This window comes from Oxyura jamaicensis, chromosome 8, assembly GCF_011077185.1.
Source record: "Oxyura jamaicensis isolate SHBP4307 breed ruddy duck chromosome 8, BPBGC_Ojam_1.0, whole genome shotgun sequence".
Lineage (NCBI taxonomy): Eukaryota > Metazoa > Chordata > Aves > Anseriformes > Anatidae > Oxyura > Oxyura jamaicensis.
The window spans coordinates 21284968-21298126 of NC_048900.1; the positions used below are offsets into that span (position 1 = coordinate 21284968).

Sequence of the window (13159 nt, forward strand, 5' to 3'; positions counted from 1 at the left end):
TGGACATAATTGTGTTTTTTTTTTTCTTGTGCTATGAGCATGCATGGCCCTTCACAAGACTACATGGCACCTTTATAAGCTTATGACTGAACTCACCTAAAACCTGACAGAAAGTAATAAATCTAGGATAACGTAGGAAGTATGCAGCTTACACACTGAGAGTAGAGCTGCGCGGTCATTTTTAGTTCTCTGAATGTTCTTTAAATCATTTGCTATCCAAGAGTGCATCCCCTTGCAGGCAGGTGGGAGAGATCACAGCATGTGCTGGAATGCTTAAGGCATTAATCAGGCCAGCTGAAGTGCCAATAAGAGTGAAAATGTGGCACCAGGGAGGGGGTTATTCATGCTGAAGCCCAGACCCCTCTGTTTTCCTTACACTCGCCATCCAGCGTAGCTCACATGCATCTGAAGATGATGCCATCACCCTTCCAGGAGGTACCCTCCCACCAGGAGATACCCTCCCACCATCAGCTTATACCAGTGCCTTGTGGCAGTGAGCAGTGACAGTGGGAACTGCTGCCAGTAGTGTATTTTAGTAGAATAATAGCAATCTGCTATTTTTTGTGTATAATTATTTGCCTTTTCCTTTTGTTACCAGAGTGCCTCTGATGGCTTTTGGAAGTCAGTCGCGACCCGTGTCCCGAGAGAGCCTCATGAGATACGTATCCTGAATCCCTACTTCATCCAGGAGGCAGCTTTCAGCTTCATTGGACTGCCTTTCAACAATGGCCTCATGGGCCGAGGGGTAGGTATAAAACAGCAGGCAGAACCAAGGGGAAGGGCAAGAGCAAGCAGCAGAGCAGTAGGATTTTGCTGTTCTTACTTTTTCCTCTTGGCCTCAGCAGTTGAACACTGAAGGAAAGGGACTTTGGCTCTGTTGTGGGGGCAGTGCTCAGCCTACTTAAGGGAAGGCAAGACTCTTCCTTTTTGGTACCAGGAGATGGCTGTTCCAAAGCCCCTTTTCTGGAGGCAGCTCCGAGGTTTTCAGCACCAGCTGGGTGATTTCCTGCCATCCACAGCCTGCTAGAAGGGCACTTCTCTGTGGGGCTCTTTCCCAAAAGGAACAAGGAACCCTGCTCTCTGCATCCTCTCTGCATCTGGTAGTGGTGCATGTCATGTCACAATGTTATAGTCTCCCTCAAGGAGACTGCAACCTAAAATCACTGATATCGCTCTGCTGGTCCTGTATTCCAGGTTTATTGTAAAAAAAGTGTAAAGGTTTGATTATGAACCCTAAGAAATTCTGATCTTACAGTGGCAGGTCTTAGATGTAAAAGCTTACAGAAGAAAACAATGTAAATATAGTTATTAACGAAACACCTTCATGATCATTCTAGTGTCTCTATCATTATAGGATATTTGCAATGTCACAGCATGGATTTGGACTAGACAGAATAGTGCCTTATTTTCCATGCTCTAATTATGTAGTGAATTCTTTACAATATTAGAGAAATTTGTTTCCTGAAGATCAAATAGGTGATGGGTGCCTGGAGGTAAGAAATTCACTACTTAAAATGCGATGTGCAAGATGTGCAGACAGATTCAGCCACAGAGAATCATTCTTTTCAAAATGAGAGCTTCTGGCATTGCTGCCCATGTACGTACAGAAGTTGTCATGTAGTTCTGGAAACACTGGATTTTAACTCCAAGTACTGAGGTTATCTTACCCAAGTACTCCCTTCAGCTAGGATCTAATGTACTTCGCCTCTCCGCATTCTCCATGACTTATCCTTAGAAGGATGTGGTCTTGATTTGTCTTCCAGAAAGTAAGGACTGATGCCCTAATGAGGGACAGAAATCATCAGGACTTTGCCTTTATTTTTTTCAGATTTGTTTTTATTTTTAAACACGTTATTTTAATACACAAGATATTGCTTAAGCTGAGAGGAGAGGAGAGAATCCGGAAATGAAAATGCTGTGAACTGAAGTTTATGAGGTTTTGATAGGTTATTTAACACAGATCAGATTGGGAAATGAAGGCAACTAAATTGAAACCTCATGTTTCACTTCATGAAAGTGCATTAAAAAATAGTTTATGGAGCTTTAAGGCAAGCAATCTTTGCCCATGACCCCTGCTAGGTTGTGTAAATTGTAGTTTGTTCCTTGAGATGGGGCAGAAAGAGCTCTGCAGGTGCAGGTTTGTGTGTGGGGTCGGGATGTTAGTATACCCTGTGTGTCTGGGCAAGGACGGTTTAATATAGTGATTCTGGCAGAGTTTAAAAACAGGGGTGAGTACCTGTAGCCTGTTGGTACAAACTTTACTGCAGACATGAAGTACAGACTGCTGTTACGGAGCTGATTGGGCTTCACACTAATGAACGCTGCTGCATCAGTGCAAATGCTTCAAAAAAAGCCACTGCTGCCCGTGCAAAGAGGCTGAGGAGAATCCTGGTGATACAGTTTTGACTTTGTCTCTCTGAGAATTTAAATGGGAAGAATGGAAATCACAGCCATGTAGACCAAGAATCCAACTCTGATTAATGATTTGAGAGAGATCCAGCAGGATGAGTTGGCCCTGTGAGGCAAGCTAGAGCAAGGAGCATTGCTCCACGAGAAAGCTATGTGAGCTATGCTCACATAGCAGCTGCAGAGCATAGCTGCTTGGGTTCAGTTATGCTGTAGGGCTGCAAGACAGCTTGGGAAACTTTATTCAAGAAAAAAGCAACCTGCATGGGGGCAGGTTGGTACCTGTGTGCTGAAATGCAGGGTGGCGTGGTGGGCAAGCTACACACAGGAGGATCAGGGCTGGGGATGCCTCAGTAATCAAGGCCAACATGAAATCCTCACAAAGGGCAGTAATATTCCACTCCTCTTTGGTCCTGATGCCTAAATAAACTTCAGTGTGCCTCCTGCACACCACATATGGTAACAATGTGCTGCCAATTAACTTTGTAATTTGGTGGCTTTTTCAGCAAGGTTGAAGAGAGCTAGTAAAATAGTTCAGGGCTGATCTCAAAGCGTTTTTTTCCCAGGATTCAATAAAGGCTGAATGTAGTAACAGCCTCTGCTTTGATAATATAATTTGGGCCAGATGGTTCTGGAGGATAGCGGGGGGGTGCAACTCAGACATATTTAGATTGAGCTTGTGGTATTGGTGGCTGGCAGTCTGGGTGAGGAGCAAAACTGGTCACCCACAGTGAGCAGTGACTTCTCTCTGGGATGAGTAAAGCTTTTCAGTTTTCTCAGCCCATTTACTTAAGTCTTCAGAAAAGGGAGAGCTCTTTACAACTACATAGAAACTTCTCTTTTCTTGGGATAAAAAGAAGAACTTCAGTGTAGGAACTCCTAGCAATGTCTGGGGAAAATTAAAGACATGTCAATGCCTGAAGCTGGTTTAATACAGGAGAAATGAGCTAATCTCTTTGATTAAAGAATCCTGTTAATGAGTGGGCACAAGCCTGGCTGACTAACTAGAGAATGGTGTATGCCTGTGGTTTGTGTTTTGGTGGAAGTTCTGTGTATACGGGTCTTTTTTGGGCTTGAACCCAAACAGCAGTGGTATTGCAGCTGGTAATTCAGGCATGCAAAAACCTACCTCACACTGCAGACAAGTTACCAGGGGACAAGCACAAACATCAGTTCAGAGGTGGCATTGCCTGTTGCATGTAAAACAACACAATGGTTATTGTTGTGGTGCTTTTTACTTTATAGTGAATAATCCTTTCCACTCTGTAGTGCTCAGAGCCATTTGAGCAGTGACTTTCTGGCTGGTGAGCCATGAGGAGGTTGGGAGGGCGTTTCAGATGACACGAGTTGTCAGGACTCTGATCAGGGACTCCAGTGCAGAGTGGTGCTTGTGTTTCTCTCTGCTGGTACAGTGCATCCATGGAACTGCTTATGATTTAACTTCTTCTGAGGCTAAATTCTGCTGCCCAGAATTGTCACCCTTTGGTTTGTTCCTGTCTTGGAACTGTATGGATCTATAGACCCCGTTAGGGGAAGCTAAAACATCCATCTCTGGACTTCACCCAGCCTCAGCACCAACTTACCAAAGGAGCAGCCATGTGCAAGACTATTATCAGGCCATGTGCAGGAGTGTTATCAGACACCCCACCATGGATTAGCACCTCTGCAGGGTGCTGACAGCCCACATACACTTGGGGATTAACCTCTGATGCTGGAGAGTTAGCACTTTGTGCCCCAGGGCTTCTCTTTGCTGTTACATAGTGTGGGCAGGCAGTCTTTCTGAAGATGCCAGTGATGACCCTGGGAAAGCACATACATGGTTACCATGGAGCAGCTAATGTAGTAAAGTCATGCCCTTGGTTGCCTTCTGTTAAATATTTCAGTCCTTAAGAAACACTCTTTGCATTGAAAGGGAATGTGCTCTATTACAAATGGTGAATCAGAGCTCGTGCATCAGGTTAGATGCCATCAAAGGTGTTAGACTTAGGCTAGGTTGTGCAGGAGCTCAGCAGTGAAATGGCTAAACTGAAGCTGCTGGGCAGCATGTTGTGTCTCCCAGCTCAGGTCCCTAGCCTTTCCATTTTGCTTTACTGCAAGCTCTGCCAGTTCTGGAGGCTCCCTTGTGCTTACAGCAAGGGATAACTATAGTAGCCAATTCTGTAAGAGGATGGAGGTAACTATGGAATCTCCTGTGACAGGGACCACTCCGCAGAATGCCAGGCAATTATCTGTTGACAACAAGCGATGCTAAATTCCCTTTTATGATGTATTTCCAAACTTGCCAGCTCAGGGAAGCAAAAAATATTTTTCACGTTGTTCCTGTGCAAACATAAATGAACAAAAAGAAAATACAGTGGATGTTGTATATAGCATGTGGTGGCTCTTTGTAGTTTTATTTTGTATTTCTTTTGTTTTTAAAGCTTTATTGCTATTAGGTGATCAGGTCTGCAACTGATAAAACTATGGTAGCAATTTTTCTGGGGTAAGCGTTTTCAAGTTTCCCTCAAATGTAGTAATGTAGTCAAACCAATTTGAGTATCTAGTTGCAGTATGGTTTGGGGGAAATTTATTATTTAGCAGTATTCACCCTTTTATTTAAAAAGGTAACAATTGAAATAGTCTGAAAAATCCAATATGCTTTACCCTGAGCTAAGTGAAATCCCATAAATAACTGGAATTCATTTAACATATTAAGGGAGTCAGATATTTCTAAAAACAGATTTACAGCAGTCATTTCCTTCCAGTCCAGAAGGCAGTGACACAGGAGTGACCCGGGCATGGAATGAAAAGCACTAAGAGATTTTCACATGCACCAAGCAAAAAACAGTTATAGTCCCCTGGTTGAGTTGCCAGCACTGGATCTCCAGCACAGGTCTGGAGATTAAGTCCAAAGGAGGGTTGGTGTTCATCTTGTTGAATGTCTTAGTTTTTTCTGTGAGTAGAAGGTTTCTTCAGAGGTTCCAATAGAAGATGAAACAGCAGTGTCTTGAAGACAGTCCTTTCATGTTTTCCTCTTGCAGCAGAGAACAACAAAGGAGGATTTAGGAGAACCTGTTGTATGTCTGTCTGTATTGCTAAAGACATTTCTGGTTCCCTGACTTGGTGGTACAGACTGGCTTTGTTTGCACCATCTGGAGCTTGCAGTGATCCCTGACTCTACACAAGACCTTTGTAGAGATCTTTGCATCTCTTCTCTTTATGCTGTTCTTACTCAGGACCCACCATGCATGTGCTCACCCCATTTACGGAAGGCATCATGCCAGCAGCTCCTGGAAGGAGCCATGCTCTGTATGTGCAGGCTGCCTTTGTGCAGCTCCACCGTGGTGACGTGGTGCTCACCACTGCTGTGTTTGCTGTTAGTTTGCCTTCTGCGTTCATGGAAAGCAGTATCCCAGTGTGTGACAGGGCCCAGGTGCCTCTCAGAGGCATGCCTCTGCTCAGAGCCATGTCCTTGACCAGCCTCCTCTGGTGTATTGGTCCTGTCCAGGTGCCTGTCCGGCCATGTTGTGGCCAGGGCTGAGAAAGAGAAGGATTGTGCAGGAGGCCTTACCATAGGTGTATTAACCCTTCTCTCCAAAACAAGGACCTCGTTGGCCTAGTTGGAATATCCATTGTCCCAGCAGAAGTGGAAGTCTAGCCTAGGCCTAGTGGGTCATGAGCCACCAGGTGCTTGGAGTGTTGCTCACACACAGGCTGGCACAGCTCCACACACCGGGGACATGTAGGCCAAACATTTTTAAGCATTAAGAGGTTTTCAGGTACACTTCTCGGTTACTGCCAAGCCGTCTGGTTGAAAGCAGCTCTTCTCGGTGGTGCAGGAGTACCCAGGCACGTACAGTGCCATGAGAAGGAAGACAGGATTATGAACCCTGAGGGGAAATGTTGGGATTTTTTTTTTCCCTAGTAATGGCCTAAAATAACAAGAGGCCTGCTCAGTTGTTTGAGAAAGTTTTATTTTCATAACTCAACACAAGAGGTGTGGTGGTTGCTTTGGTATGTCTTTGGGGCACGGCACAAGGGTGTGTGTGCTGAGATAGCACTGACGCACTGTGCAGGGCATAGCAAGCCAGGTTTGGCACACCATGTCCAGGATGCCTAGCTTCTTTTGGAGTGACCTGTCCCCCAGCTTGCCCCGTAGGCTGTACTGGCTCATTAGGTCCAGATTAGAGCTTAGCAGCAAGCCAATTTAAATGCCAGCAAACAATCAGGAGAGCTTGGAAGCTGTGTAGATGCAGCCAGAGAATAATTATAACAATTCCCTCTCTCTGATACACGTTCCCTCTCATTTGCCCAATACTCTGCTGAGAAAAGATGAGAACCTTTTCCTCTGGATCTGGAGAACGCTGCTGGGTTGGCTTCTCTGTAGTACAGCCCACTATCTGTCCCTAGATTCTACAAGTCCTTCTCTTTCTTATGCCAGGTGGACAAGAGGAAGGGCTTCATTTTCAGCAGAGATAAGGAGGAGCAGAAACTCAACAGGCTGTCACAGGAGCAAACTGCTCAGTTTCAGTGGTGTACACCAAATCAGGACCAAAGCATTCTATTGACTTACAAATGACATGTACTTAACCATCAGTCACGCTGCTTTTATACTTCTGTTCATACTGGCTCCATTTTTTTTCCCCTCCCAGAAGTCTCTCAGATTCCGCAGTTCCTGTTTAATCTGTCTGATGGTTGATTCCTCTCCAACATAAGCGGTCTGGGGCAAATACCCTTCTCTGTGCATTTGATCCACATGCATCTATTTGTGTGCACAAAGTTTGTACTTGTGTTCTCTTCTTCATGGTTCCGTTAACCATGCCATTACTAAGGGTGGGCTCTGCCTTGGTGCGTCCACTGCACTCAGTGAATAGCAGGGATGATAATTTTTGCAAGAATTTTCTAAGCTGTCCTTTCTATTCCTCGTGGATCTGACTGCAGCAGCAGGATGTGAAGCTTCGTTTCAGCAGTAAAACTGTAAGTGGATACAAATTTTGGTCTTCAAGGGGGACAAATGTAATAGGGTGTAGCCACCATAGGCATGAATATAAATAAGGCATCGCTTAATTAAAAACTGTCATCAGATCATCTATTTCTGAACGTGATTTTAGGACAACACAAAATTATTTTGCTAAGGGCACAATTTGAACTTCTGATAGTATTGGGTCTTAAACAGATTACTTGCCATAAATTTGGAGGTTAGGAAATCTTTGGTATTTTAATAATTTAACAGAGGAGCAGGCAGTACGGCGATGCCAGGATGCCAGGAATTACTAACGGGCAGAAGCAGATTAGAAAATTATCCCCTATTTTTCCATAAAGGCTACTGCAGGATTTATACATAGTGTAAAGTGAAGCAGGTATTTGGTGACCAAAGGAAAGTTCACTTTTGATTTCTGCTATCAGTTATTCTCCAAACAGAAATAAGGATATACTTGAAAGAAAGTTATGGTGGTTTGGCAGTTCTCCCATTACGGTTGGGTAGTATGATTAATTCTCTGTGGTTTTGCAAGGCTCACATTAGAAAGTTAGCTCTTGAAAGTTCACTTTGCCAGTTAAATTCCCTCCAGGCAAAGACCCCGTGTCTCCCTTGAGCTGTACCGTGGGAATGGGCCCCGTATAAGTGTGGGTGGTGTCAACGCCATCGTATTCTCCAACAATGACATGTTCTCAAAAACGTAACCATTTACTCGCTGTGTTTTGGACACTGTAACTATAGCTCAGCTAAGGGAAACGTTTTGTGGCACGTCCACGTATCTGCTGATGCAATTCGAGCGACATCTGAGTGTCATTTCCTATGTAAAACATAAAGCTGAGAATATCTGAATTTGAATTGCCACGCATGGGAAGACAGGATATTCTTGTGTACTTTGAAATTCAGTGGAATTTTCTTATCCTTGCTGAGTAAACCTTTTCTGTTTTTTTTCTTTTTTTTTTTTAAACTCATCCTTGAGATTTTATGACTAGCGAATTAACAATTAACTAAAGGAACCAGAATAAAACCAATATTGTTTGTGGCAGACGTGGTCAGTGTAAAATGAAGTTAAACAGCAAAACCGAAATGACTCTGTCTTTCTTTTCCTAACATCTAGAGCTGGCGCAGGAGGAGGACGTAGTAAGGTCTTTTTATTTCAAATGCACACTGTTACAGTTGCATTGCAGATGTTTGAATTTAATGATCATTTTTTTAGACGTGAACAGTTTTTTCATTTTTGCACGTTTGTCTGCATATCAGTGTAGCATCAGTGCACTGTTATGCAGAGCGTGTTGAGTCCTCCATAGCACATGGGTTGTGCTCCCAGCTCTGCTCATCTCAGCTAGGTATGGGTGGAGTTCTTTCCTTGGAAAACATCGGTCTTGGGACATGGTCAGGCAATCAGAAGTGAGCGCAGGAGTGTGTTGCCAAAAGCAGGTTCCTTTGAATGAGAGGCAGAAACTCATAATGTGTGCATTCCCAGTCTGTTGTGAGCACGGGGTGAAATGCAATAGCATTGCTCACTGGTACAGGGTAACCCCTTTTACACGCAAGATGTAAGCGCGCATTTGGTTTCTACATCTCAGCTGAGAGGCTGTCACCCCCAGTGACTGTCTGAGCATGCCCTCTGAATTCATGATACCTTTGATATGGCGGTGTTGGATGTCTTACAAATAATGATAAGATACGTGGGTGGATTTCTCAGCCTCTCCCTAGCCGCTGGGGTAAAGCTACCTTAGCAGATTGATCTGGTTAAAGGGGAGTTAGAAATGTCTGTGAGCTGGGTTTTTACACTGGAAACACTCATCCATCGCAGCAGTCACATCCATCTGGACACACAAGAGCACCGTATAGCAACACTGTAGAAGCCAGATGAAATGGGAAGGGCTGAGGCTGGACTTTGGTGCAAATGGCAAGTCAGCATTAGGGAGAGGACAGTCAGGGGTGTCCCAGCTCAGATTACTAGCAGCAGTCTTTGAATGGCTTCCCAGTATGCTGGGGCTAGGAATGTAGCACAGGACAGTGCCCTTTGCCTGTGGGGGCGTCTCCAGGCATAGAAAGGGGTCTCAGTGCACACTGGATCTGCCTGGTCCCCTCTCCATATTCTAGAGCTGTTTAAGGGCCTCCTTAAGTGCTTTGTCCATCACTAAAATACAGCATTTGTACTGTTCCTCATTTCTGCTCTAGTGTGGTGGCCCATTTGGGACAAGTATGCCTCATTAGCCCAGCTCCTAGCCGGAGGTCAGTACTATGTGTACACCTGGACTCCAGCCTTTACGTGTTTTTTAATTTCAGAAAATTAACGTGTCCACTGTGACTCGCCTGCTGCCCTATTCTCAGGATAGCAAAGTTGTCGGTCTCAAACAAGAGCCATTGCTTTTGTGCCAGGTGCTTTGCAGGAAGCTGGCTAGCATAGGATTTTCTTCACAAGTTGGGAAGCTGTTGACCCTGCAAGCTGGCACCAGGCATTTCATGTGCAGAGGTAGCCAAATACCTTATTCTGGATTTTGTGCTTAGTAGTTTTCCTTTGAGCAGAGACAATAAGAGGAAATCTTTGACAACAGAAATCATGACTTGCTAATGACTTCCATTCCTGCTTTCTTTCCTCTCAGAACATCCCCACCTTGGGAAGCGTAGCAATAACCATGGCGCTCCACAACTGTGATGAGGTGGCGGTAGCTGGGTTTGGCTATGACATGAGTTCCCCCAATGCACCACTGCACTACTATGAGAACATCAAGATGTCTGCCATCAAAGAGGTAGGGAACTTCTGCTGAGCACGTCTTCTTCCCAAACTCACCAACCACCCCGACCACAGAGCCTGCCCAGGATGGTGATCGACTTCCAGCTTTCCTGCGTGGGTCAAACGACAGCTCCACCCAGGCATTTGCCCGTAAAACTCCAGACATTCCCCCAAGCATAATGTGTGTTAAAAACAGTTATTTCATCTGGGAAAATTTCTCTGGAATGTGCATATAACGTGATTCCTTATTCTCAGAGCAGCAGAGAAAAGTTCTGCGTAAATGTTGGAAAGATGTGGCCTGCTACAGCTTTGTGATCTGCTATATTGTTCTCTAATCCACATGCTTCTTCTGCTAGATGATCCCCTGCTCAGCTAGTGTGAACACATGTAGGCTGCTCTTCAAAGCCACATCTACCTTCGAAACATTTGCTGGTGCTATCCCAGTGAGATGAACAGCCCTTTTAAAGGAACAAAAGCTCTCATGGTGGTATAATGCAGCCGTATCTTAGGTCTGACCGTTTCCTGTGCTGAACTAGAGCAAACTTTGCCACGGGCCTCAGCACCTTCTGTAGTGGGAAGAGCTGCTGACGTTTTGGTAGAGCCCAGTCTTTTCTGGCACAGAAGTGGCTGAGATCTTTCTAAAATGGCTCCCTCTCTTCACTGGCTTCACTGGACAGAGGAACTTCCTCTGTCCTCTTCCGCACTGTGAAAACAGAGTGCTGTTCGGAGGGAGAGAACGCTTGTTGTGTTGTTCATGGACAGTTGCTGTCTGCTGGCACTTGTATTCGTCACCTGAACCACTGTGCCATTGATCCAGGTCAGAAGGGAAGCCTGGAGGTGTTGTTTTTCAAATTATAAGATCATACATGTCTTAGAACTCAGGCTGCAGGCTGCACAACCTCAGGCTGACTGAGAGGAATTAGCAATTGGTACCGGTCAGCTTGAGAAATGGGAAGAGCATTTCTAACTGTCATAGCAATGAGGCTTTGGAACAACCTCTCAGTAGAGACCAAGAGAAGAAACTGAGATTGGGAAAAGACTGTGAGGAGGTCCCTAAATATGTCAAGGAAAGTACCTCACGATACATCCTTGTGATCCTGAGGTACCTTCTGGGCCTGTGGAGGCAGCAGGAAAGTGTCTCTTCCGAGACGGTCTGCTCTTGGACTTGGGAATACTCACAGTGGGCATCCTGTGCTGAGCCTGGTTTGCAACCTAAAAGATGTCTCTGACATCAAGGACACCCGCACAGGAGCTGACAAGAATGAAGCCGTCTTGCTCTTGCTCCTTGCACAGGTCAATGGAAAGAGCTGGCAAAAGGCACTGGATGACAGTCTGCGGCCTTCTGCTGCAGGAGAGGCGTTGAAATGCTTCAAGGCCTCACCTGGGAGGCACTGATGTAACACAGCCTGCAGTATGCTAGAGGGAATGGGTGGGCCCTGGCACTTGGTGTTACTCTTGCACCCGCCCACCCTCTTGTGCCAAAAGCTGCTGAATATCAGCAGGGAGCAGAAAAGCTCTTAAAAACAACACTTTTTCGAAAGAGTTCAGAGCAAAACGTCGGGAAGCACCATGGAGAGGGGTGTGCAGTGAAGTATGAGCTCTGCCATGAGTGAGCTTCCCATTCCTCTGTCCCCTTCTTGGCCACCTTCTGCCATGTTCCTCATTGCTGCCAGCGGGCTGTGCATGGCACCCCAGGCCCTATCACACCTGCATGCATTTAGTCCTGTTTGTCCAGGGCCTGCCACCATATCTTTTGGCTCCTGAGAGCTAGTCAGCAGACACATATCCAGAGTTACCAGTGCAGATTGCTTGGACTTTTGATTCTCGAGGTCAGCACCCTGCGCAACCTGCAGAAGCCAGCGGGAGACAGGAGGGAGTCGCTCTTGGGCACGGTATGTATGAGGTCTGAGGGATAAAGCTGGCAAGGCACAGGGCAGTAGATGCATGTGAAATGCAACCAGCTGGGTCTCTGAGAGAGACCAGTCTGTGCCTGGTTTGACAGGCCTCTGTTGTCTGGGAGCTGTCAGTCGGCATGTCCAGGCTGTTCTGTACAGAGGTGAGGAAGCGTTGAAAGGTCTGATGGAGCCTCACTAATTTAGATGTCAGTGGGTTTGTTTCCACAGCCGGGGCTGCTGATGAGAACTCTGCTGAGCTGGTGCTGGGAGGAAGGTTCCTGTTCCATCTGAAGGCTGGTTATATGATCGGTGTCTGCCCATCTAATCCTCACGTGCTCACCCGCAGGCTCCTCTTACGTTTCTCTGCCCTGGTACAAGAAAAGCCATCTGTTCCCGAGTATAAAAAATTAATGCCCCTCCTGCCTCTGCCCCTCCCTATATGACAAATTGTTTGTGATATTGTGGAATGTGAAGAGCAGAAAGAGGATTGCATTTCTTTCTCTCCCATTTAATATTAATGGTAGCTGGTAATTGTTAGTCACCTGAGGGTGAAGTTGAAAGACAAAGGGCATTATAGGAGGGTTCTGTCTTCTGCAGTTGTCCTCAGGTAACTCACGAATGAAGATTTGCCCCGCTCTGGACTGGAAGCACTCTGCACACTCACTCAGAGACCTGCACGTGGTTTGCAAACCTAAAGGTTGACCTTTGTTGGCACCTTGTGGCAAACCTTGCCATTGGTATTGGTGAAAGGAGACTGACCCATAGCCAAGCTCCACAAAGATTTTAATCTCTTCCATCCGCTCTGATACCTAAAGGCCCACTTGGGCATCTTCCTCAGTGTTACCTTTGGACCTCCAGGTTTGTGTCTGCATCTAGTTCTTCCTGGTCCTCCAGGAAGCTGAGTGTTAAATAACAGTGAACTGTTAGTAGGGATGGAAACTGAGCTCAACTGAAACTGCACCAGCAGGCATCTGGGGGCTCTGTGGTGGTCCCAACACCTACAGCTTCATTCCTGTGGCCATAAGAAGCATGCCAGGTATGTTCCTGGCTGTCTCGCTAAACACGACCCCATCCCATAATCTGACTGCCAGGCTCCTCCAGCCTGAATGACTGACAAATCTTCAGTGTTAAAGCCTCGAGAGCAGCTGCAGGGAAGCACTC

General features: G+C 45.8%; 1 protein-coding gene across 5 annotated transcripts in view; it reads left to right on the forward strand.

Annotated features, from left to right (window-relative positions):
• Positions 1 to 13159, forward strand: part of ST3GAL3 (ST3 beta-galactoside alpha-2,3-sialyltransferase 3) — a 170386-nt gene that overhangs the window by 147661 nt on the left and 9566 nt on the right. For 4 of the 5 annotated variants that reach the window (XM_035333844.1, XM_035333845.1, XM_035333847.1 and 1 more), the window contains 2 exons: positions 599 to 745; positions 9973 to 10119. In XM_035333844.1, coding sequence (XP_035189735.1) covers positions 599 to 745; positions 9973 to 10119 — 294 coding nt within the window. The remainder of the gene's footprint in view (positions 1 to 598; positions 746 to 9972; positions 10120 to 13159) is intronic. The other variant, XM_035333846.1, reaches the window with a different exon arrangement.